Source organism: Mustela putorius, unplaced genomic scaffold (assembly GCF_011764305.1).
Source record: "Mustela putorius furo isolate JIRA1106 unplaced genomic scaffold, ASM1176430v1.1 tig00000867_pilon_pilon_pilon, whole genome shotgun sequence".
Classification (NCBI taxonomy): Eukaryota; Metazoa; Chordata; class Mammalia; order Carnivora; family Mustelidae; genus Mustela; species Mustela putorius.
Genome location: NW_025421501.1, coordinates 3,447,200 through 3,473,389, shown reverse-complemented (window position 1 = coordinate 3,473,389; position 26,190 = coordinate 3,447,200). Strand labels below are relative to the sequence as shown.

Here is a 26,190-nt window from a genome sequence, read left to right as displayed (position 1 = left end):
ATTAGTCTCATGAATTATTTTATTAGTCTCAGAGTCCTCTGAAATTCATTTGTAACCTAAAGCGTCCCTGTTCTCCACAAAGAAAAGCCTCGTCCACAGGAACTCTTGCCTCCTCAGGGGACACTGCAGTAAGAGCCCGAGAAATAGGGTCCCGATACGGTGAATGGCTGAAATGGCAAGAGGACTGCCCCGCACAGACCTTGTTGCCAACTTCAGGTCTACTAAGCCATCCCAAAGCTCCAGATACAAATTCTTCAGAGCGTGCTGCAAGCCAAACTACCACCAATAATTTATAGGTATGGACCTATAACCATAATCTTCCCCAAAAGGAAATTGGAGTTTTTGCTACTGACCGCTTCTAGCCTAATCTCATCCTAAATCTGGTATTTAATCTTTCAGAACTGGGTTCTGCCGTCTGTGTGTGTGTGTGTGTGTGTGTGTATACAATATATGCATAAATATGCACAGAGAAATAAATAAAATTAGTAGCAGAATGTTATAAATCTGGGAAAGTTATCTAAGGTTTATTTTTAAGGAAACACAAAATATGAAAAACTAAGAAAAGGTGCTTTTCTCAGTGACACAGGATTCCTTTAATTAGCCAACTCCTCAAATTCACATATAAAATTTGACTAATAAAAGTGTGATTTGCACATATCTTTTATATATTTTATATTAAAGCAAATAAACTATATTTCTTGTTTATCTCGCGCTAACTAGCAGCTGTTATCAAGAACAGTATTAACGGAATGAAATTTCATTTTCTAGATTGGTTTTCTTTCCTTTTTTTTCCAAAGATTTTATTATTTACTTGACAGAGAAAGAGACAGTGAGAGAGGGAACACAAGCCAGGAGGGTAGGTGGGAGGTGGGAGAGGGAGAAGCAGGCTTCCCGCCGAGCAGGGAGCCTGACACAGAGCTCAATCCCAGGACCCTGGGATCATGACCTGAGCCGAAGGCAGAAACCAACTGAGCCACCCAGGGGTCCCTAGCTTAGTTTTTATTATCTACACGACAATGACCAAAATTTAGCTCCGTTAAATAACAATTTCCAAGAGAAAAGATACCCAAAGAAGATATCTGATTAATTATATGCTAAAGCCCATTAGACCAAGATCCTAGAAAGTAGGACAACAGATAGAATATTTCATATCAATTCTATTCCTTTTGTAAGGCTAGAAAAACATAACTCAAATCCACTTATAACAGGATTAAAATTATTAATATGCCAAACAGATCTCCTACCTGATGAGTTTCTACTCCTGGATTCGTGACCCTGAGGATGCCCACAGCAGCACTGACTCAGCTGCTCCGGAATGGTCCCAACTGTGAGCAGGGAAACAGGGAAAGGAACGAGAGGTGATTCAAAACCAGTGCCGGAAGGAACAGGTGTGCCATGCACCAGCTGCACTGTACATGACAGTCGATAAAGCCAGATGAGCAAAGCTTTATTTCAGCGGGCACTTACTAACCAGCGTGCGTGGTGCGGAGTGCGGGGTGCTGGGCACACAACGGTCTAAAGAACCGCAGAATCGGCCTTGAAACAAGGGCAGCAGGAAAGAAAGCCACGGGAACAAACCAATGCCTGCAACCGGTAGGTCACTTCAGACCAAGGAGGAAGGAGTTCGTGGTGTTGGAGGCTGTGGAGCTGCAGGGGGCCCAGCCAGCGGACCGCGCAGCCGGCGGATGGCCCAGCTGCTGTCGCTCTGCACCCACTATGCTCCTGCCGCCCGTCCCAAGCCTTGCTCCCCGAGGCTGCTCGCAGCCAACACCTGCACGTGGACGTGGCATTCATTCAGGCTGGTTCAAGCAGGTCAGGAAATTTGGACCATCTAGGGCTTGGGGACACCCCTGGGGCCTGGCTAAAACGTCCTTAGAATTAATTCACTCTAGTCACTCTAGTCAAGGTTCCCGGGCCCACTCCTCCGACCTCCCCCTCTCCCTCCCAGGGGTCAGGGCTACAAGGAGGTCTGAAGGGGCTCCCCCAGAGCCCTCTTCTCCCTGCCCCCGCACCCATCCCAGGCGCCTCCCCCCGTTATTCTGGCACGTCTCTGCAGCTCCCTTCTCTGCATCTACCTCTGAGAACCCAAACCAACCAGAGGAAGAGCTGGGAAAGCTCAGGGAGATGAAGCAGACAGGAGACGTAGGTCTGTAACCGGGGGGTTACACAGGCAAGCAAGGTTAGAGCCCGAGGAGAGGCCTTTTCCTTGAGAGCAAGGACAAGGCTTGGCTCTTGTCTCGGGAGACCCTGAGGTGCCTCGGGAATTGCTGAGGGGGTGAGGGAGGGCCAGGATTTTGTTCGGGGAAGATTTTTCAGCTAAACAGCAGTTTCGGAACCACTGCAATAGGCGTGGTGATACACATTTTTTAAAACTATCATTATGGTGGGTTTTTTTTGAATCAGGGCTCCTGGGCATATTTCAATCCTTCGCACTCTACCTCCTCTTGGGATTTCTTCATGTTCCCTACTCTTACCTCAGCAGTTTTGCCTGTGAGTGGAGCCCTTCACAGGGGTAAAAAAAATATATATCTATTTATATGGGGGGCCCAGTTTGAGACCTACTGCCCCAGGGCCCTCTCTGCCCCTGACCCTGCTCTGCCCCGCGACACCAGTGCTGTCTCCCTCAGATTCTGCAGTCTCAGCTGCTTTGGCCTGTCTTGCATGCTTTCTGAAGTTGGAGCATTTTGTCTCTCAGTTCATGAAACTTGTGGTTTTAGGTTTGTTTTTCTGTTTGTTTGGGGTTTTGTTGCCTGGGCTGTGGGGCTGCTCGAGCGGGGGCTGCTCCTGTGTCGTGCAGACTTCCCAGGAGAGGTGGAAAGACCCGAGCTGAAGCTGCCACCTTCTTCCTCGCAAAGCTGGAAGGCCCCCAGGGGACCGAAGCCAGTGCTGCTGTACACACGAGTATCTCTTAATCCTTACAAATCTGAGTGGTCCGTAGGGTAGGTGTTTCAAACAATAATTATCTAGGGTTTCTGATTTTGTGTGTTTGAAGCCCAAACCCAGTGGAGATACTTTTTATCCATGAGATCCATTTTACATTTCCAACAGCAGTCCCGACAAAGACAAATATTATCTGGGGATGCTGACACGGGCCGGGGAAAAGGTAGAGAGTGGGCAGGGTAGGATATGGCTCCCCATCAGCTGAAACTCACTGCCATCGTGAGCCACTGCTCCTAAAGACAGTGTCATGTCAGAGCCGCCACAGTGGAAAAATGGTGAAAAAAACAGTTCCATTCTCCTTACCCAAAGGGGAAGGTGAGTAAGGCCTGGAAGACCCAGTGGAGAGTCTTCGTCCGACTGTCTGCACTGTGTCTGCGGGCGCCGGGGAGCAGGATCCCAGCCGGAGGAAGCCCAGTGGGCTGGTGTTGGACCTTCGTACCACTGCAGATCTGAAAAGAAAAATAAAATGACTCCCTCTATGGCAGGTTCTGGGCTCTCCTTCCTTTTTCCTAAAACTTCCTAACAACCTGTCAGGGAGTAGAACTTTTTAAAAATATGTAATATAATCACATGGAACAAGTAGAAAATGTATAAAGTTATATGGCGTGAAGTCTCCCTCCCATCCTTATATTCTGTCTGCCTACTTCTCGACACTCCCTCAGTCCTACTCCAAAGGTTACCACTATTTTTAGTTCCTAAGATATTCTTTCAGAATTCCTTAAGTCATATCCAAGCAAACAAACTGAAAATATTATTTTCATCTTGTTTTAACAAAGGTAATGTATACCATACCAACTATTTTGTTTTTTTGTTTGTTTTTGGTTCCCTTTACACACTTAAAATTACTGAATATCCCAGAATTTTTTTTTTTTTTTTTAAAGAGAGGGAGAGAGAGGGGATTGGGGGTGGAGGGGCAGAGGAAAAGAGAGAATCTTAAGCAGGTTCCACACCCAGCACAGAGACCAACACAGGGCCTGATCTCATGACCATGAGATCATGACCTGAGCTGAAATCAAGAGACAGATGCTTAAATGACTGAGCCAACCAGGCACCCCTATCCCAGAGTTTTTATTTATAAAACTTGAATCTATTGAAACTTACTGTATGAGAAGCTAAAACTGAAAAAAACTGGTAATTAAGAATTCATTAAGAAGAATAAACTTATTACATGTAATGTAAGATTATGAAAATTAATTATATTTTCAAACAAAATAAATTCATGAGAAGCATGACACTGTTTTACATTTTTTAAAATCTCTTAATGTCTGGCTCAGTAGTTGGGATTCTCAAAATTGTTTGTGTATTCAATCTTTTCTATAGCACATATATTGGGGGACATGCATAGAGAATCCAGCCTTACACAGACATGTAGCCAGAAAAGGGAGGACTATTTTGGTAGCCTTTTCAGATTTTTGTGATGCTTGTCTTGGAGACTACACCAAAACTCAGCCATTGGACTCCTGGATGATCTAAAAGAATCACTGCAATGTGGAATCTGAAACCATGCCAATGAAATTTTGTTTTATACTAGGCTCTAATCCTTTGGAAGGTATCTTGTGCTTGGACTAGATTTTTTTATCCATGCAGGATTTTTAAACATTTGGCATTTTGAATGAGTATATGCAGGTATTCCAAATGTTAACATATCACACAGTATCAAAAAGTCACATCCATAACAAAATATCACCACAAATCTTAACAGAAGTGGCCGTCAAGGCATAAGAGAAGCTGTCAAGATCACAGTGGTGAATATGGTGAGTATATTTTCAAAAATTCTAATTTTTGCTCAAGAGCTCAAATTTTATGTCACTTGTTTTCTAGGAATGGCAGACTTCGTTCAACTGTTCTCAACAAAACGGCTGCCCAATGCCCACAACTGATAGCCCGTCAGCTGTTCTCCCATGAAAAAATGGTGTTTCCATGAAAAACAGGGTGAGTTCAACTTGCAATCATGAAACAATCATGAAAATGCTTTTCCTTAAAAGAACTACTCCAATGTGCACCAAAAGTGCTTTATGCCCACAAGCTACTTAAGGTTGCAATTTTCAAAGAGAAATAGTAACTTTTACTGCTTCCTTAAAGACATTCCTTGGTACCGCTACTGTGTGGTGGTAATAGATATGAAAAATCACAGTGCATTTGGGTGCCACTACCTTGATGCATTTTAAGGCACCAGCAGTTTGCATGTCATTGCTTCCGTATCATTAGTGCATATGTCAACATAGCAAAAAAAAGCAAAGAGTGTCCCAATCATTATGAAAACAGTCTTGACCTCATGAACCTTTCAAAAGGGAGTCACACACAAACCACACTTTGAAAACCACTGCTAATTCTGCTATCGCTTTGCTTTTCTCATTTTATAATATGCCTTGGAAATTTTTCTACCTCAGTACAGAGAGAGCTTCCTTCCTCTTGAAGGAAGGTGCTCCACTGTCACAGATGGACGTTAAGGACTCAGTCACTTATGGGTAGGCACTTGGCTTATTTCTTATCCTCTGCTATTACCAAATTAACAACCTGTATATATGTAGCTTCATACACAGGCAAGGACTGTGTAGCTACAGAATAAGTTACCAGAAGTTCAAGTGCTGGGCTCAAAAGATATATGCATTAATAATTTTCACAGGTTTTGCACCAAAACATCCTTTGTAGAAAGCTCTCATGAGTTTTCATCTCATCCTATGACATCCTTTTTCCATTCATTCAACTATGCATTTGGTGAGCCCTTTAAATCTAAAATCATCTACTCTCCAATTCTAGAAAACCTTTTCTTGATTATTTCCTGGAAATTTTCTTCTTTAACTTGTTCTTTCTGGAATGCCCACATTCCATAATGCTGGAAGAATATTTTTTATTCATAGTTTCCATCTTCTTTATTTGAGTCATCTATTTCAGATACAGTCTCAACTTTGTCTTTCAACATTTATTTTTTTTTTCAGTTATGTTTTGGAATGTCCAAGAAGTCTTTTTGATGTTGATTGTTTTCAACAGCATTCTGTTCTAATGTACAGATGCAGTCTCTACCCTACTTCTCAGGGTACACATATTTCACATAAGTTTTCTTTTCTTTGTATTCTTGCTATTTCGTCCAGATTGCACTTTTTTGTCTTCAGCCTTATGCCTCACTTGCAGCTCTCCCTTCCCTGAGCTCTGGGGGCTGGGGTCTCGGGGGCACCGTGGGGCACTCTGATGCTGGCCCTACTATAGTGGGGCCCCCTTCATCTTTTTTCTGTTTTCCAGAAAGGTGCTGAAACCTCTCATCCTCTGAGAATGTGTTCTTATCTAACTTATCTAACTTATCTTAGTGGACTTAGACCTTTTCGTTCTTGCTACCTTAGTGGGGTTTCAGGATGTAGAGGAAAAAAATAATATGTAAATGATCTGTACAACCAGTGAGGTTTCATCTTTAATAAGTTCTTCCTTAATTCTTAAGAATTATTATATATACATATCCTACTATATCATCCAGCTAAGCTTAACCACCATTTAAATAGATTCATTATAGGGATGCCTAGGTGACTCAGTGGTTTTGGGCTCAGGTCATGATCTCAGGGTCCTGGGATCAAGCCCCGCATCGGGCTCTCTACTCAGCGGGGAGCCTGCCTCCCCACCTCCAAATGCCTCTCTGCCTACTTGTGATTTCTGACTGTCAAATAAATAAATAAAATCTTTAAAAAAATAGATTCATTACAGAAGTTTTTTATTCTTCAATTTTGTATACCTCCATGATACACACAGGTAAGAGATTATGTTAAACCATGGAAAGTAACAGATCTTTCAAAAACAACAAATTTTTTAAAAGAAAAAGATGGAAAAAAAATACTCGCTTACCTTGGAGAACCATGTAGATTTGTGCCAGAGCTGGCAGGAGATGTAAGATTCTGCTCTATGCGCTGGTAATTCCTTATCTGAGTAGGAACTGGAATTGGTGCTGTCTCACTGTGAGGCGACACAGTGGGCTGACACGGACTGCAACAATCATGAATTGAAAAAGGAAAGAAATCCAAGTGAGACTGTTTCTCTTTCATTTGACACCTTGATGATATTTAGAGAAAATTCTAGAAGAGACCAAATGATCATGTTCATGTGAATAAAAAATGATCATTTCAAAAATAAGGCCAAAAAACAAAAATCACACTGGAACTCCCCAGGCATTTATAAGCCTTTTGAGGACTAAGAATCATAATAAGAACTGGAAAAACATTCCTCTGCAACATTAGGAGAAGTCTGTAGGCTGGCAAATTTCTGTTTCATCTGCTCACGTTCTGCTATTCATTATTATGTGAGGAGAAAAAAATATTTCTAGGAAAATATGCTGGGTAAAAGAACAGGAAGTTCAAGAGCAGAGATGACTGGAATGTTTACAAAAGTCATGAATGCAGTAAGCATTCCCAAACAACTCTTTTAAAAAGATTGAAAATAACACTGTACAACTCTCAAAGCACATGACCGATCTGAGGTCTACATGTTGAAGTGTCAGTGCTGGGTTTCTGTAATAGCCTCTCTCCTTGCTTTTCATAAATTTGGAAACAGTATGTCCTTTCGATTCAACCTACAACCTATGAAAAACATCAGGGACAATACTGGACCTTAAAAAAGATGATTTATTTCATTCTTCTGTCTGTCTATAATACTAAAAAAGCCCCATGAATCTAACATTTTTTTTCTCAAATTACATTGCAGACATAAAGAGATCGGAGATCTAGTTAGCTAACAACAGGATGATTATCTTTTAAAGTGTCACTTTAGGGCTTTCTGAACCATTAGAGTATCTAATATTTAAATAAAAAGAAAATCTCATCCATCATAGAGATCGTAGCTGCTTTCCCCAATAGCCATTCGCCCACTCTTTCTTACTAGCAAAACTCAAATTTTATGGAAGATGTGATTTGCTCAGTGAAATTATGATACATCCCAGACTCCTTTGCAGCCATCTCTCTCTCTCAGTCAATAAGGTCTAAGTAGCAACCTTCTACCCATTCTTCCTCTTTCCTCCTACCCAGAATGTGGTACACTTGCTGGAGCTTCAGCAGCTACCTCTGAACCATGAAGAACAGGCCAAAAGAACCAGAGACAAATTCCTCGAGCCACAGAAACGAAGGCAACAACCATTTATTTTGACTTCTCATCTTGCGAGGAAACTACATCTTTGGTGTTAACCACGCTGTGGTCGGGACTGTTGTTTCTAGCTTTTAGTCTATTAGCTCTACTCTTCATTTAGGTAATTCCCATTAAGTATCATATATTTATCCACCCATCCTTCTGTACTGAAGTACAGTCGACATGCAATGTTATATTAGTGACAAGTGTAACATTAACTATCTTTTAAATACAATGATTTGTGCTTTTAATATTTATATACCTGATTGTGAAGTTGACCTATAACCTGAAAATTAAACAAAACAAAACAAAAAACTTCTACTACTGGAAACTAAACAGCGTTACCAGACTTCACTCGCCAACCATAGTGCCTGCAACCCAGAGCACACAGACCTTACAGCCCAAGTTCCACTGAAAGGCCAACCAGCAAGGCCATCAAGGATCAGAAGGTGAAGGAAGAAATATCATCTTTCTACGGTCTCACTTCAATGAGTAAGTACACTGTTGGTGTACACTGAGGGCTTTTAAAAAAATACATACATTTTCAAGTTCTGATATTTTTCCTGTACTAGTTAATCACCAAAGGAAAATTAGAGTGGAATAAAACTACCCCAAGAAGTAAACTTAGCAACTTCATACATAATGCAAAGCCCCTGTCCCAGGGAATCTCAGGCAATCCTCCCCCAGCATGTCAGGATGTGAGCAGCCATGGCAGGTGTCCTATAAATCTGGTCTGTCTGGACAGAATCTCCAAGCACACTTGCTCCACCTACACAGTCTTCCCTGGAGAAATTCCCAGAGCTCCAGCTAGCTAAGACCACTGCAGCCACTTTTCTGTCTAGCTTTATATTAATAATACAATTCAACCACCACCTGACTCCCTAAGCCCAAGGTGAGGAGAGGGCAGGTCTATGCAAGCCCCAAGTCTCCAGCATGAGTGGAAAGTCATCTTTGACCTGCATTGAATACTAGAAAGACTAAGCAGTCTGCCCAAAATACAATATGCTGTTATTTTATTAAAATGAAGAGTTTTTGTCTAGAGGTCAGACATTTTCCTGGAAAGAAATACAGTGAAATATTTCAAAATAATTTCAATAAAAGTGAGGTTCTAAGGGAAGAATGAGATATACTACCAGTCACATTATAAAGACTGGCCTACGAGATGATAGTTGTTAGGACATGGAGCTCCAGGATTTTAATGACTCTGCAGAGAAAATGTCTTGTTCCTGCATCAGACCATTTTGATTTTGCATACAGCATAATTTTAATGTATTTGTAATAATCTGTTCCCATATGCACTTAATATCCTGTGGTATAGTGTATGATTTTTTTCAAACTACTCACTACCTCTCTCTGAGCCCCTTTCTACAGCCCCTAGTGTGTGTACTCCTGCCACAAGCCCTGGGCAGCAGGCTGAGAGAGCAGCTCCCATGGGGGACATGCTGTTCCCTCTGCAGAGCAGAAGCTGTCAGAGCCATTATACAGTTCTGCTATCACTATTGTTTCCCTCTCTTGGAAGATCAGCATGTCCCAATTCTTGTATAGAGTCTGAGACAAAAGTACCAAAAAAGCTATAGATGTACGTGATTATTAGGAACACATAAACATGCGATTTGTGACATCAGGAACATAAGGGGGAAGGGGGAGTAAACTCCCATACTCTCTATAGTAGAATTTTTGTATGCAACTGAAGTTCAGCTTAAAATGGATTGTTGTCGCTTTGTTTTTTTTAAGATTGTATTTACTTATTTGACAGAAAGAGAGTACAAGCTGGGGAGCAGCAGGCAGAGGGAGAAGCAGACTCCGTGCTGAGCAGGGAGCCTGATGTGAGATTCGATCCCAGGACCCTGGGATCATAAACTGAGCCAAAGGCAGATGCTTAACCAGTGGAGCCACCCAGGACAGGTGCCCCATGGACTGCTATATCTTTTTTTTTTTTTTTAAGATTTTATTTATTTATTTGAGAGAGAGAGAGATCACAAGGAGGCAGAGAGGCAGGCAGAGAGAGAGGGCGAAGCAGGCTCCCCGCTGAGCAGAGAGCCCAATTGGGACTCGATCCCAGGACCCTGAAATCATGACCTGAGCGGAAGGCAGAGGCTTTAAGCCACTGAGCCACCCAGGCGCCCCTGGACTGCTATATCTTAAGGATAATTTATGTAGTCCCAAAATTAATCACAAAGAATGTATCTATAGAATATACACAGTAGGAAATGATAATCAAAGCATGTCACCACAACAAGATCAATAAAACACAGAGAAAGATATTAAGAGAGAAAGTGAGGGGCAAAAAGGCCACAAGACATACATAAAAATAACAAAATGGCTAAAGTAAATCTTCCCCTATTAAGCTTAAAGAAAAGGATTGAAAAAGATATCCCAGGGATGCCTGGGGGGTGCAGTCAGTTGAGCAACCAACTCTTGTTTTCAGCTCAGGTCATGATCTCACGATTGAGGATCTCATGTAAGATTGAGCACCATGTCACACTCTGCACTCAGTGGGGAGCCTCCTTAAGATTCTCCCTCCCTCTCCCTCTGCCCCTCCCCTCCACATGCATGTTCTCTTTCCCTTTCTCTCCAAAAAAAAATCTTTTTTAATTTAAAAATTTTTAAAGATTTTATTTATTTGACAGACAAATCATAAGCAGGCAGAGAGGCAGGAAGAGAGAGAAGAAGGGAAGCCGTATCCCTGCCAAGCAGAGAGCCCGATATGGGAGGCAGAGAGAGAGGAGGAACCAGGCTCCCTGCTTGAGCAGAGAGCCCGATGCGGGGCTGGATCCCATGACCCTGGGATCATGACCTGAGCCGAAGGCAGACGCTTTAACCCATTGAGCCACCCAGGTGCCCCTTAATTTAATTTTTAAAAAGACTTTATTTATTTATTTGAGAGAGAAAGAGAGAGAGCATGAGAGGGGTAAGGGTCAGAGGGAGAAGCAGACTCCCCACTGAGCTGGGAGCCCGAAGCAGGACTTGATCCTGGGACTGCAGGATCATGACCTGAGCCAAAGGCAATCACTTTACTGAGCCACCCAGGCGCCCAATAAACCCTTAAAAAAAAAAAAAAAATATTCCATGCAAATAGTAACCAAAGGACAGCAGGAGTGGCAATATTAATATCAGACACTTTCAGCCAAATACTGTTAAAAGAGACAAAAAAAAAAAGACATTACTAAGGGTCCAATTAACCAGGAAAGTATAACAATTATAAATATTTATGCACCAAACATCAGTGCTCCAAAATATATGAAGCAAGTATCGACAGAATTGAAGGGAGAAATAGACAATTCTACATTAACAGCTGAACAACTCAATACTCTGCTTTCAATAACGGACAGAAAAACCAGATGAATGAGCAATAAAGAAACGGGACTTGAACAACACTCTAGACACTGTAGATATATACAGTGTCTAGAAGAATATACAAACAGAAGAATATACATTCTTCTCAAGTGCACATGAAACATTTTCCAGGATATAGACCACATCTTAGGCCACAAAACAAATCTTAAAATTTTAAAAGACTGAAATCATACAAAATATCTTTTCCAATCATAATAGATACAAAGTAGAAATCAATAAGAGAAGAAAAACTAGAAAATCCACAAATACATGGAAACTAAACAACACACTCTTAAACAAACAATAGGTTGGGGTTCCTAGTTGGCTCAGTGGGTTAACGCCTCTGCCTTCAGCTCAGGTCATGATCTCAGAGTCCTGGGATCCAGCCCCGCATCGGGCTCTCTGCTCAAGCAGGGAGCCTGGTTCCTCCTCTCTCTCTGCCTGCCTCTCTGCCTACTTGTGATCTCTGTCTATCAAATAAATAAATAAAAATCTTTAAAATCATAAAAAAATAAAATAAACAATAAATAAAATAAACTATAGGTCAAAGAAGAAATCACAAAATAAATCAGAAAATATCTTGAGAAAAATGAAAATATAAACACAATATACCAAAACTTATGGAATACAGCGAAAGCAACTCTTTAAGATAGATGTTTATGGCTGTAAATGCTAACATTAAAAAAAAAAAAAACTCAAGTCAAAAACTTAACTTTACCCCTCAAAATTATAAAAATAGGAGCACCTGGGTGGCTCAGTCAGTTGGGCATCCAACTCTTACTTTTGGCTCACGTTGTTATCCCACGGGTTGTAAGATCAAGCCCCACGCTAGGCTCCATTCTCAGCAGGGAGTCTGCTTGAAGATTCTCTCCCTCTGCTGCTTCCCCCACTCACACACACTCAGGCACTCTCTCTCCCAAATAAATAAATCTTACAAAAAAAAAAGTACAAACTAAACCCATTTCCTAAAAAAAAAAAAAAAAAAAGGAAATCATGAAGATTAGAGCAGAGATAAACAAAACTGAGAAAGCAGAAAAATTAAACTAAGAGTTGGCATTAAAAAAAAAATCAACAAAACCAACACTTAGCTGGGTTAAGTAAGAAAAAGAGATGCCTCAAAATCAGAAATGAAAGAAGGAATGACAACTAATGCCACAGAAATAGAGAAGATTACAACAGAATACCATGAACAAACAAGTGCTTGCCAACAAGTTGGATAACCTAAAAGAAACTGGTAACTTTCTACAAACACACAGCCTACCAAGTTTGAATGATAAAGGAAGAGAAAATCTGAACAGACCATAACTAGTTAACAAGATTGGATCAGTAATCAAAACTTCCTAATAACAAAAAAGCCCAAGACCAGATGTTTCACTGGTGAATTCTAACAAACATTTAAAAAATTAGCACCAACATTTCTCAAACTCTTTCAAAATATTAGAGAGAAGGAAACACTCCCAAACTCCTTCCGTGAGTTGAGCATTACACTAGTACCAAAGCCATGCAGTGATACTACCAAAAGACAAAAACTAAAACTAAAACAAAAAACCAGAACAGTTTCCCTGATGAAATTTGACGTAAAAATCCTCAACAAAATACTAGCAAACCAAATTCAACAGTATATTGAAAGGATCATGTACCATGACCAAATGTGATTTATAATATACCTACATTAATGGAATCAAAGACAAAAACCATATAACCATGTCAATTCATGCATAAAAGGCATTTGACAAAATTCCAACATCCTTTAATGATAAAAAGCATTCAGCAAACAAGGAATAAAAAAAAAATTACCTTGACATAAAAAACACCATATATAAAAAGCCTATAACTAGGGGTGCCTGGATGGCTCAGTGGGTTAAAGCTTCTGCCTTCGGCTTGGGTCATGATCCCAGGGTCCTGGGATCGAGCCCTGCATTGGGCTCTCTGCTCAGTGAGGAGCCTGTTTCCCCCTCTCTGTCTGCCCCTCTGCCTACTTGTAATCTTGTCTGTCAAATAAATAAATAAAATCTTAAAAAAAAAAAGTGCTATTTACAATAGTATTGAAAAGAATAAAATACACAGGAATAAATCTATTTACAATACTTTTTACAATACTATTTTTTACAATTTTTACAATACTCTATTTATGTTTTACAATACAATACTATAATACTTTTTTGATACTATTTACAATAGTATACTATTTACAACAGTATCAAAAAGAATCAAATACAGAGGAATAAATCTAACCAAGAAAGAGAAAGTCTTGTATATTAGAAACTACAAAACATTGCTGGAAAAAATTATAAATGACACCCTGTCTTCATTGACTAGAAGATTTAATACTGTAAAGATGTCAACAGCACCCAAAGCGATCTGTACAGATGAATCCCATCCCTACCAAAATCTCAATGGCATTGTTTTGCAGAAATAGAAAAATCTATTCTGAAATTCATATGTAATCTGCAGGGACCCTGAATAGTCAAAACAATTTTGGAAAAGAAAAATAAAACTGGAGCTTTCATACTTCCTGATTTCAAATCTACAGTAATCAAAACAATATGTTTGGCATAACGACAGACACAGAGACCAACAGAATGGAATAGACAGCCCAGAAACACACCCTTGCATATATGGACAAATGATCTTCAACAAGGATGCCAACACCACTGGATGGCAAAAAGACAGTCTCTTCAGAAAATGTGAAAACTAGGTATCCACAGGCAAAGAATGCAGCTGGACCCTTACATTATACAATGTACACAAATTAGTTCAAAATGCATTAAAGAGCTAAATATAAGACCCAAAATTATATAACTTGTAGAAGAAAAAACAGGAGAAACGATTCATGACACTGGATTAGGCAATGATTTCTTTAAATGACACCAAAAACACAAGACAACAGAACCAAAAAATAGACAAATGAGACCACATCAAATCTATAACTTCTATGCTCAAAGGAAACATCAACAGAGTGGACAGAATATCTTTGGGATGGGAGAAAACTTCTGTAAATCATATATCTGGTAAAGGGTTAATATCCAACATATATATAAAGAATTCCTACAACTCAACAACAAATGATAGACAAATGGCTAATAAGTATATGAAAAGACACTCAAAAACCACTAGAGATAATAGCAAATTAAAACCACAATATCACCTCACACTCATTAAGATGGTTATTATCTTAAAAAAAAACAAACAGAAATAACAAGTGTTGCTGAAGATGTAGAGAAACTGGAACGCTTGCACATTGTTGGTAGGAATGTAAAATGGTACAACCACTATGGACAACAGCATGGCAACTCCACAAAAAATTAAAAATAGAAATATCATATGATCCAGCAACCCCAGTGTTGGGTATATATACAAAAAAAATTGAAAGCAGGATCTCAAACAGATACCTACACATTCATATTTATAGCAGAATTGCTCACAATAGCCAAGAGGGAGAAGAAATCCAATTGTCCATTGACAGATGAATGGATAAACAAAACACAGTATATACACAGAATGGACTATGGCTCAGCCTTAAAAGAAATTTTGTCAAATGCTACAACATGGGCCAACCTTGAAGACATTATGGTGACTGAACTAAGCCAGTCACAAGAAGAAACATATTATATATTCTACTTATGTGAGGTAGATAAAGCAGTCAAATTCATAGAAAGGGAAAGTAGACCAGTGGTTACCAGCACCCAGGTGGGAGAAATGGGGAGTGCTACTACATAATGAGTACTGAGTTTTAGTTTTGCAAGATGAAAAAGTTCTGGAGACTGGTTGTACAACATTGTGAATATACATAAAGCTACTGATGTGTAAACTTAAAAATGGGGAAAACAATAGATTTTATGTGCTTTTATCTATAATTTAAACTGTTTTTAAAAAAAGAAATGACAAATTGTGAAATAAAATAAATTTTAGAATCAAAAACATGGTCAAAGTTCTATAACTTTACTCACAAAAACCAAAATATGAAAAAGTTCTAATTTAATATATATAAACATACCCTCCACACACCAAAAACTCATTTGAAGCACGTCTGCCAGCAGTTCCCATCGGCATATCATCTAAAGGAGAAAGAGAAAAATACCATTAGTTCTGCTCTGCCACCTGCTTAAAAAAATGTAAACCATTCCAACATGATTATTCAGAAAAAACTGAGCACCACACAAATTTATCACTTGATTATGATGCACTTTCCTCCACGAGTAAAAGCAGGTAAAAACCATGAGTAAAAACACTGAACACTGCACCCAGCTGAATTCATAGGTGGAACCCTTCAGTGCCCACTTCTATAAACAAACATCAGGGCTTTTCAAGGTAAAGTGTCATATTTACTTCAGTCTGATATCTTTCTTCACCATTTAACATGCATAGTAAAAACTGTGCTAACATTTTTATGATGTTCCTTTTAATATGTCACGCACCAACGTTTTTGAGTGTTATGTCCTCAATTCCAATTTGCCCATGAACTCTGTGGTTTTTACTAACAATTTTTTCAGAGAGTGCTAAGTTTTAGGAACACACATGTGACATTCTAGCACAACTGACTGTAAACAAAGTCTAGTTCACCCCAATGTTGGAGCACCCCCATCCCGCATAACACTTCCTGCCTTGCATGGGTTGTTGAACAAGACGTCGTGGAAGCTGGGGCCTCTTAGACACAGTAGCACCCGCCACAGGCCAGAATCACCTACTCTGGTATCATCTATACATGGGAACAGAGCTGAGCTCAGAATGCAGGCTCCCCTCATTCTTGTCACTAGGATGTCCATTATATCACACTGCCTGGGTGATTTTAAATGGCTGCAAAGGCATAATCAATGTGTTGATATGAAATAGCAGTGCTGACCAAATAAGTTTTTAAAAAGTATAGGTTACACTGCTAGCCCATACTCAAAAAGGGAAAAAAAGGAAACAAACACAAATATCCTTCTGAAGGGCCCTAAATAAGAATGGAGAAATGCATTTATTTTGGCACATCTTAAGTCCCTGCTCCCATGAAGCTTCTATTCTAGTAAGGAAAGAAGGTAATAGTGTCAGACATGATAAGAAATATAAAGGAAAACGGGGCGCCTGGGTGGCTCAGTTTAAGCATCAGACTCTTGATTTCAGCTCAGGCCATGATCTTAGGGTCATGGGATCGAGCCCTGCATCCGGCTCCACACATACACTCTCTCTCAAAATAAATAAATAATATAAATATTTAAAAATGTATATAAAGGAAAATAAATCAGGGTAAGAGAATAAAGAGAAGTGAGGGAGGAAGGGACCTATTTTATAGAGAATAGCTCCTGATATGGTAATGGAGGGAACAAGGTAGATGGGGCAAGGGTAGGAGCTATATTTCACTAAGTGTACTTCATTTTCTAGCTTTGAGTTGGGGGCCATACATAATTATGAAACAAAATAAAATCAAAAGGAAAAAAAGATCCCTAGAAATCAAAAGTGAAAATGGAGCAAAACATTTATCATCTTCCGTCATACATAACCATGTAACAATTTGTTAGTGTTATCACTAGAAGGGAATTTTTTTCAAGTGACTTTAAGTTTAGTAATTTGATTGGACATTCCTAACAGGATTACCCTAAGGACAAAAAGACCCACAAAAAGACTTTTTTGTTTTTTTAAGTGGGCTCCACACCCAACGTGGGGTTTGAACTCTTGACCATGAGATTAAGACTAACATGCTCTACCAATTGAGTAAGCCAGGAGCCCCCATAAAATGATTTTAAATGGTTTTAGTTAATTATATTGTTATTTTTATATGATACCATATTATAGAAGGAGAGAAAAGAGAACCTAAGTTCACAAGGGCAAAAAGAATAGAAGAGTCAATAGCCACAAAAATTTAGAAGTTACAAAGTTGATTGAAGCATTATTTGACCTAGGAGACCCAAGAGCCAATAGAAATTTCCCCCACGTGGTATGAGGGAGTCTTCTCCAGGAGACTTCCTCCAAAAAGGAAGCAGAATACATAATACATCATCAGCATAAACTCATTGTCCTTAAGACCCACCACATTCGAAGCTTTCAAACAACATTCTAATTTTCCATTCTTAATTATGAGTATATGACAATTACCAAACATCTAAGGAAGGAATCTAATCTGAAACCCAGACTCTAAAACAACCTGGGAGAGATAAAAAAGAAGTATTTTTCATGGAAAAGTTAAAAAAAATTGTAATTAATGTCCTCAGAGATAAAATACTACACACTGAAATCAGAACAATACTCAAAGGAAGGGGAAGCTTCTAAAACTTAAAAATATGAGAACATAAATGAAAAACTCAAGAAAAGAAAACATCAAGGAAATTTCCCTAAAATTAGAGCAATAAGACAAAACAAAAATAAAATTAGACAAAAGAAGAAAATCAGAGTGCACTCTGGTACTTGTCTTATTATTACTTTTAAATTGTACAGATGTTTTTAAGATCTTACATGGGGACTTCTGGGTCCCAGTATCACATGTAAGAAGCTGAACAGACTGAAAAATCAACAGTTCTTGGATCCAAAAGAGAGAGAAGGACCGAGGCAAACTGATGCTGCAGGATTAGAGAGGCAGAAAGGCAAACACCCGGAGTTGTGGTTTATCTGAGAAGAGACTCACCCGCAAAAGGCTTGAGGAAAGCACAGCCAGGACAGAAAAACATGAACTGAGATTGACAATTGCAAGAGGATCACTGTGGACAATTCTCAGAGTTAAAAATTCCAGAAGGATCTAGTCACAGGGAGGCCCATAATATTGTCAGATTTATCCCAGGGAACTCCTATGCTCACTTAGTAAACAGAAAAAATCCACTCCTACCTCTTGGAGGGGGAGGAGAAAAGGGACCAGGTTTAAATAGGTGTGAGCATTCTGTTCTTCGCAGGTCCTGCCTTCAGGGGAAACAATCAGAGCTTTACCAGCTCGAGTTAAGCCCCAGACTGAGCTGGGGGCAGGTAAATACCCAACCCTAATGCCCTAGAGCCATCCTGTCCCATCTTCAGGCAGGAGAAAGAAACTGGGAAACATGTGTAAAGCCCACAGACCAGAAACCTAGGCTCACTAAAGTACTGAAACCCAATCACAGAACACTCCCCCCTCCCCCCACAGCTCCCCATCACACTTCTATAAAACCTACTTACAGTAGTTCTTTTTACCCAGGACATCATGTATGACTATCAAGAAAAAGTAACAAAGCATACCAAAAAGCAAAAAACACAGACTGAAGAGACAGTGAGCCTCAGAACCAGATATGGAAGTCATGTTAGAATTATCAGACTGGAAATTTAAAACAACTATGATTAATACGCTAAGAGCCCTAATGGATGAGGTAGATCACAAGCAAGAACAGACAATATAAAGAGAGAGATGGAAATCCTAACATAGAACCAAAAAGAAATGCTAGAGATTAAAAAACACTGTAAAGGAAATGAAAAATGCCTTTGGTAGCCTTATTAGTAGACCAGAAACAGCTAAGGAAATATGCTCTGAACTAGAGAACATTATTGCCAAAATCTTCAAAAACTGGAAAACAAAGCTTTTTTTTTGGTAAGATTTTATCCATTTATTTGACAGAGAGAGCACAAACAGGGGGCATGGAAAGGAGTGGGAGAAGCAGGCTTCCCAATGAGCAGGCAGTCTGACGAGGGGCTCGGTCCCAGGTCCTTGGGATCAGGACCTGAGCCAGATGCTTAATCAACTGAGCCACCCCGGTGCCCCAACAAAGATTTCCTTTAAAAAACAACAGAATATCCAAGGTCCGTGGGACAACTACAAAAGGTGTAACATGTGTAATGGGATTACTAGAAAGAGAAGAAAGGACAAAAGGAACAGAGGGAAATACTGGAAACAATGACTGAGAATTTCCCCCAAAAGAAAGGGCAGGCACCAAACCACAGATTCACAAAGCTCAGAGAACTCCAGGCAGGATAAATGCCCAGAACAACTACAGGTAGGCAGATCATTTTCAAATTAACAGGAAAACTAAAAATAAAGAAAATTCTGAAAGAAGTTAAAAAAAAGAACACTATACTTTGAGAGAAACAAAGAACTGCATTAACTTCTCAGTAATCGCACAAGCAAGAATGAAACGACGTATTTAAAGTGTTAAGAGAAGTAAACCACCAACTTAGAATTCTGAACCCTGCAAAATTATCTGTCAAAAGTGAAGGAAAAGTAGACTTTCTCAGACAATAAAAATTGAGGGGATTTGTTGCCAAAATAATAGCAATAGTATATTCCGTTATGTATGCTTAATGTGTGTGTCTTAGGTATACAGGGATGGGCTTATGGATTCTTATATTCAACTAGAATGGATGGCAGCAATGATACAAGGGATGGCAGGAAGGAATTAGAATTTTGTTACTATAAGGTACTTGACACTACCATGAAGTAGTACAGTTTTATTTAAAAGTGGACCTGGAGGGCATATGGGTGGCTCAGTCAGTTAAGCATCTGCCTTGGGCTCAGGTCATGAACCCAGGGTCCTGGGATCGAGCCCTGCATTGGACTCCGTGCTCAGCAGAAAGCCTGCTTCTCCTTCTCCCTCTGCCTACCATTCCCTTTAAAGATTTTAAATAAATCTTAAATAAATTTAAATTTAAATAAATTTAAATAAATAAATAACAATCTTTAAAGATTTTATTTATTTATTTATTTGACAGCAAGAGAGAGATATCACAAGCAGGCAGAGAGGCAGGCGGGGTGGGGGTGGGGGGCAGGTTTCCTGCTGAGCAGAGAAACCGATGCGGGGCTCGATCCCAGGACCCTGAGAACAAGACCTAAGCAGAAGCCAGAGGCTTAACCGCTGAGCAACCCAGGCGCCCCAATAAGTAAAATCTTTAAAAAAAAAAAAATTGGGGAGGGTATGTGCTTTGGTGAGTGCTGTGAAGTGTGTAAACCTGGTGATTCACAGACCTGTACCCCTGGGGATAAAAATATATGTTTATAAAAAATAAAAAATTTAAAAAAAAAATTGAAAGTGGACCTGGACTGGGGCACCTGGCTGGGTTAGTTGGTTAAGTGTCCAACTGCTGATTTTGGCTCAGGTCACGATCTCAGGTCGTGAGACTGAGTCCCTTGTTGCACTCCACACTCGGCCGGGAGTCTGCTTGAGATTCTCTCACTCCCCCCTGCCCCTCCCCACTGCCCCTCCCCACTGCCTACACATGTCCCCTCTCTAAAATAAATAAATAAAGCTTTTTAAAAATAATAAAGTGGATTTGGAATAGTTATAAATATATATTGCAAACTCTAGGGCAACCAATAAAGAAAGAAAAAAAAAGTACAACTGATATGCTAAGAAAGAAAGAAAATTAAATCATAATAAATTGTCAGTTAAAACCACAAAAGGCAGAAAAAGAGTGGAAGACAAAAACAGGAACAAAGAACAAGGACAATGAAGAGAAAATAGTAACAAATGTTAGATATTAATCTAGGTTTATCGATAACACTTCTAACGTCACCGGCCTAAATGCACCAATTAAAAGGCAGATTTCAGAGCAGATTAAAACACACAACCCAAATACATGTTGTGTATTAGAAAATTACTTTGAATATAAAGACATACAGATTAAAAGTAAACAGATGGAGAAAAACAGACCATGCTAACACTAACATGCTTACATTAATCAAAAGAAGGCTGGAATAGCTATATTAATTTCAGACACAGCAGACATCAGTTTAAGAAAAGTTAGGGATAGGGACGCCTGGGTGGCTCAGTTGGTTAAGCGGCTGCCTTCAGCTCAGGTCATGATCCCAGCGTCCTGGGATCAAGTCCCACATCGGGCTCCTTGCTCCGCAGGGAGCCTGCTTCTCCCTCTGACTCTGCCTGCCACTCTGTCTGCCTGTCCTTGCTCTCTCTCTCTGACAAATAAATAAATAAATAAAAATCTTTAAAAAAAAAAAAAAAAGAAAGAAAAGTTAGGGATAAAGAAGGGCCTTATGTAATGACATATTTATATTTACATAAATATAAATTCTCCAAGAAGACAAAGCAATTCTTCCTTAACATTATGCATGCCCCTAACAACGCGTCAAACTATACAAGGTGTCAAACTATACAAGGTAAAACTTACAAGTAGAAACAGGTGAAACCACTAATGTGGCTGGAGACTTCAACACCTATCCCTCAAAAATGGACAGATCCAGCAGGCAGAAAACCAGTAAGGACACAGTTGAACTCAATAACACCATTAATCACCAAGATATAATTGACATCTACAGACAGCTTCATCCAACAACAGCAGGATACACATTTTTCTCAAACTCACATGGAACATTTGCCAAGATAGACTACATTCTGGGCCATAAAACACATCCTAACAAAATTAAAAGAGGTGTGCCTGGGTGGCTCAGTCAGTTAAACGTCTGCCTTCAACTCAGAGCCATGCATCAAGCTCACTGCCAGAAAGGAGTATGCTTCTCCCTCTGCCCCTTTCCCTGCTTGTGCTCCTTCTCAAATAAATAAATAAGATCTTTTTTAAAAACAAACAAAACAAAACAACCAAAAAAATATTTTTAAAGAATAGAAATCAGCTTCTGCTTGTAGACTATAATGAAATTAAACCAGAAATCAGTAACAGAAAGGTAACTGAAAAATCCCCAACTACAGGGAGACTGAAAACATACTTCTGAATAACAAATTGGCAGAAGAAGAAATCTCAAGAGAAATTTTTAAAGATTTTGAACTAAATGAATTTGAAAACACAACAATCAATAAGCTTCTAGCCAGGTTAACAAAAGATGGGGAAAAAAAAAAAAAACAAACCAGAAAGGGGGATACAAATTACTAATACTACAAATGAAAGAAGAGACACCAGTAGGGATCTCATTGAAAAGGATAATAAAGGAATACTATGAACAACTCTATGCCTACAAATTTGACACCATAGATGAAGTAGACCAATTCTGTGAAAGACACATCTGCCAAAATTTACTCAGGAAAAAATAGGCAATTTGAATATAGGTCTTTATATATTAAAGACATTGAATCAGTAATTAATAGCCTTCTAAAACAGAAAGCATGAGGCCCAGATGAGTTCTCTGGTGAATTCTATCAAACATTAAAGGAAGAAACTATACCAAGTATCTATTTTCAATCTCTTTCTAAGGATAGAAGCAGAGAGAATATTTCCTAATTCATTCTATGAGGCCATAATTACCCTTATGCCAACACCAGAAAAAGACATTACAAGAAGACTACAGACCAGTATTTCTCATGAACACAGATGCAAAAATCTCCAACAAAATATTAGCAAACTGAATTCAGCAATGTATAAAAAGAATTATATGCCATGACCAAATGGGATTTATCCCAGGTATGCAAGGCTGGTTCGACATTCTAAAATTAATGCGATCTATCCCATTAATAGACAGAACATCACAGAAAAAGAATTTGACAAATCCAACCACCATTCATGATAAAATCTCACAGTTAACTAGGAATGGAGGGGAACTGTCTCAACTTGATAAAGAATATCTACAAAAAGCTACCGCTAACACCATACTAAAGGGTGAGAAACTCCAAGCTTTTCCATCAAGATTGGGTAAAAATATAAGGATGTCTTCTCTCTTTCTTTTTCTTCCATTGATTTTTCTATTGGCTGTGGTTATTACAGTTTCATAATCTGAAGGAAGTCCTATTTCACTCGCCACTTCTTTTCAACACAGCTCTTGAAGTCCTTGCTAATACAGTAAGTTAAAAGGAAATGAAAGGTATGCAGCTTGGAAAGGTAAACATGAAACTATTGTTCGAAGATAACATGATTACCTATGTAAAAAAAATCCAAAAGAATTGATCAAAAAACCTCCTGGAACTAATAAGTGACTAAAGCAAGGTTGCAGAATGCAAGGTTAATATTTAAAAATTAAATTGTTCTCCTATATCTCAATAATAAACAACTAAAATTTGAAATTAAAAAACAACACCATTTATATCAGGACCCGCCAAAATGAAATATTTAGGTATAAGTCTAACAAAAGTCATATAAGACCTGTATGAGGAAAACTACAAAACTCTGATGAATGAAATCAAAGAACACATAAATGGAAAGATACTCTATGTTTTTGGATAGGAAGACTAAATATTGTCAACATGCCAGTTCTTCCCAACTTGATCTATAGATTCACTACAATCCCAATGACAATCCCAGCAAGTCATTTTATGGATATCAACAAACTAATCTAAAGGTTAAATGGAAAGGCAAAGGACCCACAACAGCCAACAGAACATTGAAGGAGAAGGACAAGGGACTGACACTACCCAACTTCAAGACTCACTATAAAACTACAGTAATCAATGGGGCGCCTGGGTGGCTCAGTGGTTTGGGCTGCTGCCTTCGGCTCGGGTCATGATCTCAGGGTCCTGGGATCGAGCCCCGCATCAGGCTCCCTGCTCCGCAGGAAGCCTGCTTCCCTCTCTCTCTCTCTCTCTCTCTGTCTCTCTGCCTGCCTCTCTGCCTACTTGTGATCTCTGTCTGTCAAATAAATAAATAAAATCTTTAAAAAAAAAAAAACTACAGTAATCAAGACAGTGTTATACTGGCAAAAGAACAAACAAATAGATCAATGGGACAGAATAGGGAGACCAGAAAGAGACCTTCAAAAATTTAGTCAACTGATCTATGACAGAGGAGCAAAGACAATACAATGGAGCAAACACAGTCTTTAAAAAATAATGCTATAATAAGTAGACATCCACAGAACAACAACAATAACAAAATGCATCTAGATACAGACCTTTCAAAAAAATTAACTCAAGGGGCACCTGGGTGGCTTAGTTGTTAAGCGTCTGCCTTTGGCTCAGGTCATGATCCCAAGGTCCTGGGACTAAGCCCTGCATTGGGTTCCCTGCTCCACGGGAAGCCTGCTTCTCCCTCTCCTACTCCCCCTACTTGTGTTCCCTCTCTCACTGTGTCTCTGTCAAATAAATAAATAATATCTTAAAAAAAAAAAAAAGTTAACTCAAAATGGGCCACAGACCTAAATATAAAAGAAAAAAATAGCAAATATTGTAGAAGACAACATAACCTAGAGGACCCTGGGTATTGTGATACCAACACCAAACATGCAATCCGTGAAAGAAATTTATTTAATGTTTGAATTAATCATTAGTGATGAACTTACTGAAATTAAAAACAACTGCTCTGTGAAAGACCATATCAAGAAAATGGAATATAAGCTACAGACTGAACAAAGATATTTGCAAAAGACACATCTGATAAAGGACTGTTATCCCAAATATACAGAGAACTCTTAAAGCTCAACAAGATAACAAACAACCCAATTGAAAAATGGGCCAAAGATCTTAACAGACTCCTCATCAAAGAAGTTATACAATGGTGAATAAGCACATGAAAAATGCTGAACATCAGATGTCATCAGAGAAATGCAAATAAAAACGAGACTCAACTGCACATCTACCAGAACAGCTCATCGCAGAGCACTGACATCACCAAATGCTGGTGAGGATGTGGAGCAACAGGAACTCCACTCATTGTTGGTGGGGATGCAAAATGGTACAACCACTTGGAAGAGTTTGGTGTTTTCTTACAAAACTAAACATTCTCTTACCATACCAGCCAGCAGTCATGCTCCTTGGTATTTATCCAAAGGAGCTGCAAACTATGTCCACACAAAAACCTGCACACAGATGTTTATAGTAGCTTTATTCTTAATTGTTAAAACTTGGAAGCAAAGTGTCCTTCAATAGGTAAATGGACAAACTGTGTACAGAAATGTAGAGACAATAAAAAATACCAGTAGTTTCCGAGGGACAGGTGGGGAGCACAGAGGATTTTTAGGGCAGTAAAAATGCTTTGTATATTGGGGTGCCTGGGTGGTTTAGTGGGTTAAAGCCTCTGTCTTCAGCTCAGGTCATGATCCCAGGGTCCTGGGATCGAGCTCCACATCGGGCTCCCTGCTCAGCAGGGAGCCTGCTTCCTCCTCTCTCTGACTGCCTCTCTGCCTACTTGTAATCTCTGTCTGTCAAATAAATAAATAAAATCTTTTTTAAAAATGCCTTGTATATTATAATAATGGATAAATGTCATTATACCTTCCCCCCAACCCACAGAATGTTCAACATCAGGAATGAATTCTAAGTAGACTATGGACTTTGGGTGACTGTGATGTGTCAATGTAGGTTTATCCTCAGCAACACATGTACTGTTCTGGTGAGTGATGCTGAGAACGGGGAGGCAAGGGATATGTGGAAACTTGTACCTTCCTCTCAGTTTGGTTATAAACCTAAAACTGCTCTAAAAAAAAATAAAATCTTTGGGGCACCTGGGTGGCTTGATCGGTTGAGTGTCCAACTCTTGATTTCAGCTTGGATCATGATCTCGGTCATGAAATCGAGCCCCATGTTGGGCTCAGTGCAAAGTGTCCTTGGGATTCCCTCTCTCTCCCTCCACTTGCTCTTACTCTCTCTAAATAAATAAAATGTTTTTAAAATATAAGCATGATGTATTTTACAATAACAAATTTTTAATAAAGAGAAGGGTGTGTGGACACCTGCCTTTGGCTCAGGTTGTGATCCCAGGGTCCCGGAATCCAGTTCTGCACTGGGCTCTTTGCTTGGCAAGGAGCCACTTCTCCCTCTGCCTGCCTCTCCCCCACTGCTTATGCTCTCACTCTCTTTTTCTCTTACAAATAAACAAAAAAATATTTTTTTAAAAAATTAAAAATATAAAATTTTAAAAAGGGTTTGGCCAACTATAACAAATGCTGTAAATATATCAAAAAGCTGAAGACTGAGAAATAACCTGAGATTTGGAAGCACAGAGACCTTGACAGGAGTGGTTTTGGAAAAAAAAAATCACCAAATACAGTATTTA

The 26,190-nt window shown here is 39.3% G+C and overlaps 1 protein-coding gene across 2 annotated transcripts in view; it reads right to left on the bottom strand.

The window, feature by feature from the left end:
* Positions 1-26,190, bottom strand: part of ULK2 (unc-51 like autophagy activating kinase 2) — an 83,407-nt gene that overhangs the window by 20,717 nt on the left and 36,500 nt on the right. For both annotated transcript variants that reach the window (XM_045085446.1, XM_045085447.1), the window contains exons 14-17: positions 15,374-15,434; positions 6,772-6,909; positions 3,244-3,389; positions 1,245-1,325 (exon numbers count right to left, since the gene is read on the bottom strand). In XM_045085446.1, coding sequence (XP_044941381.1) covers positions 1,245-1,325; positions 3,244-3,389; positions 6,772-6,909; positions 15,374-15,434 — 426 coding nt within the window. The remainder of the gene's footprint in view (positions 1-1,244; positions 1,326-3,243; positions 3,390-6,771; positions 6,910-15,373; positions 15,435-26,190) is intronic.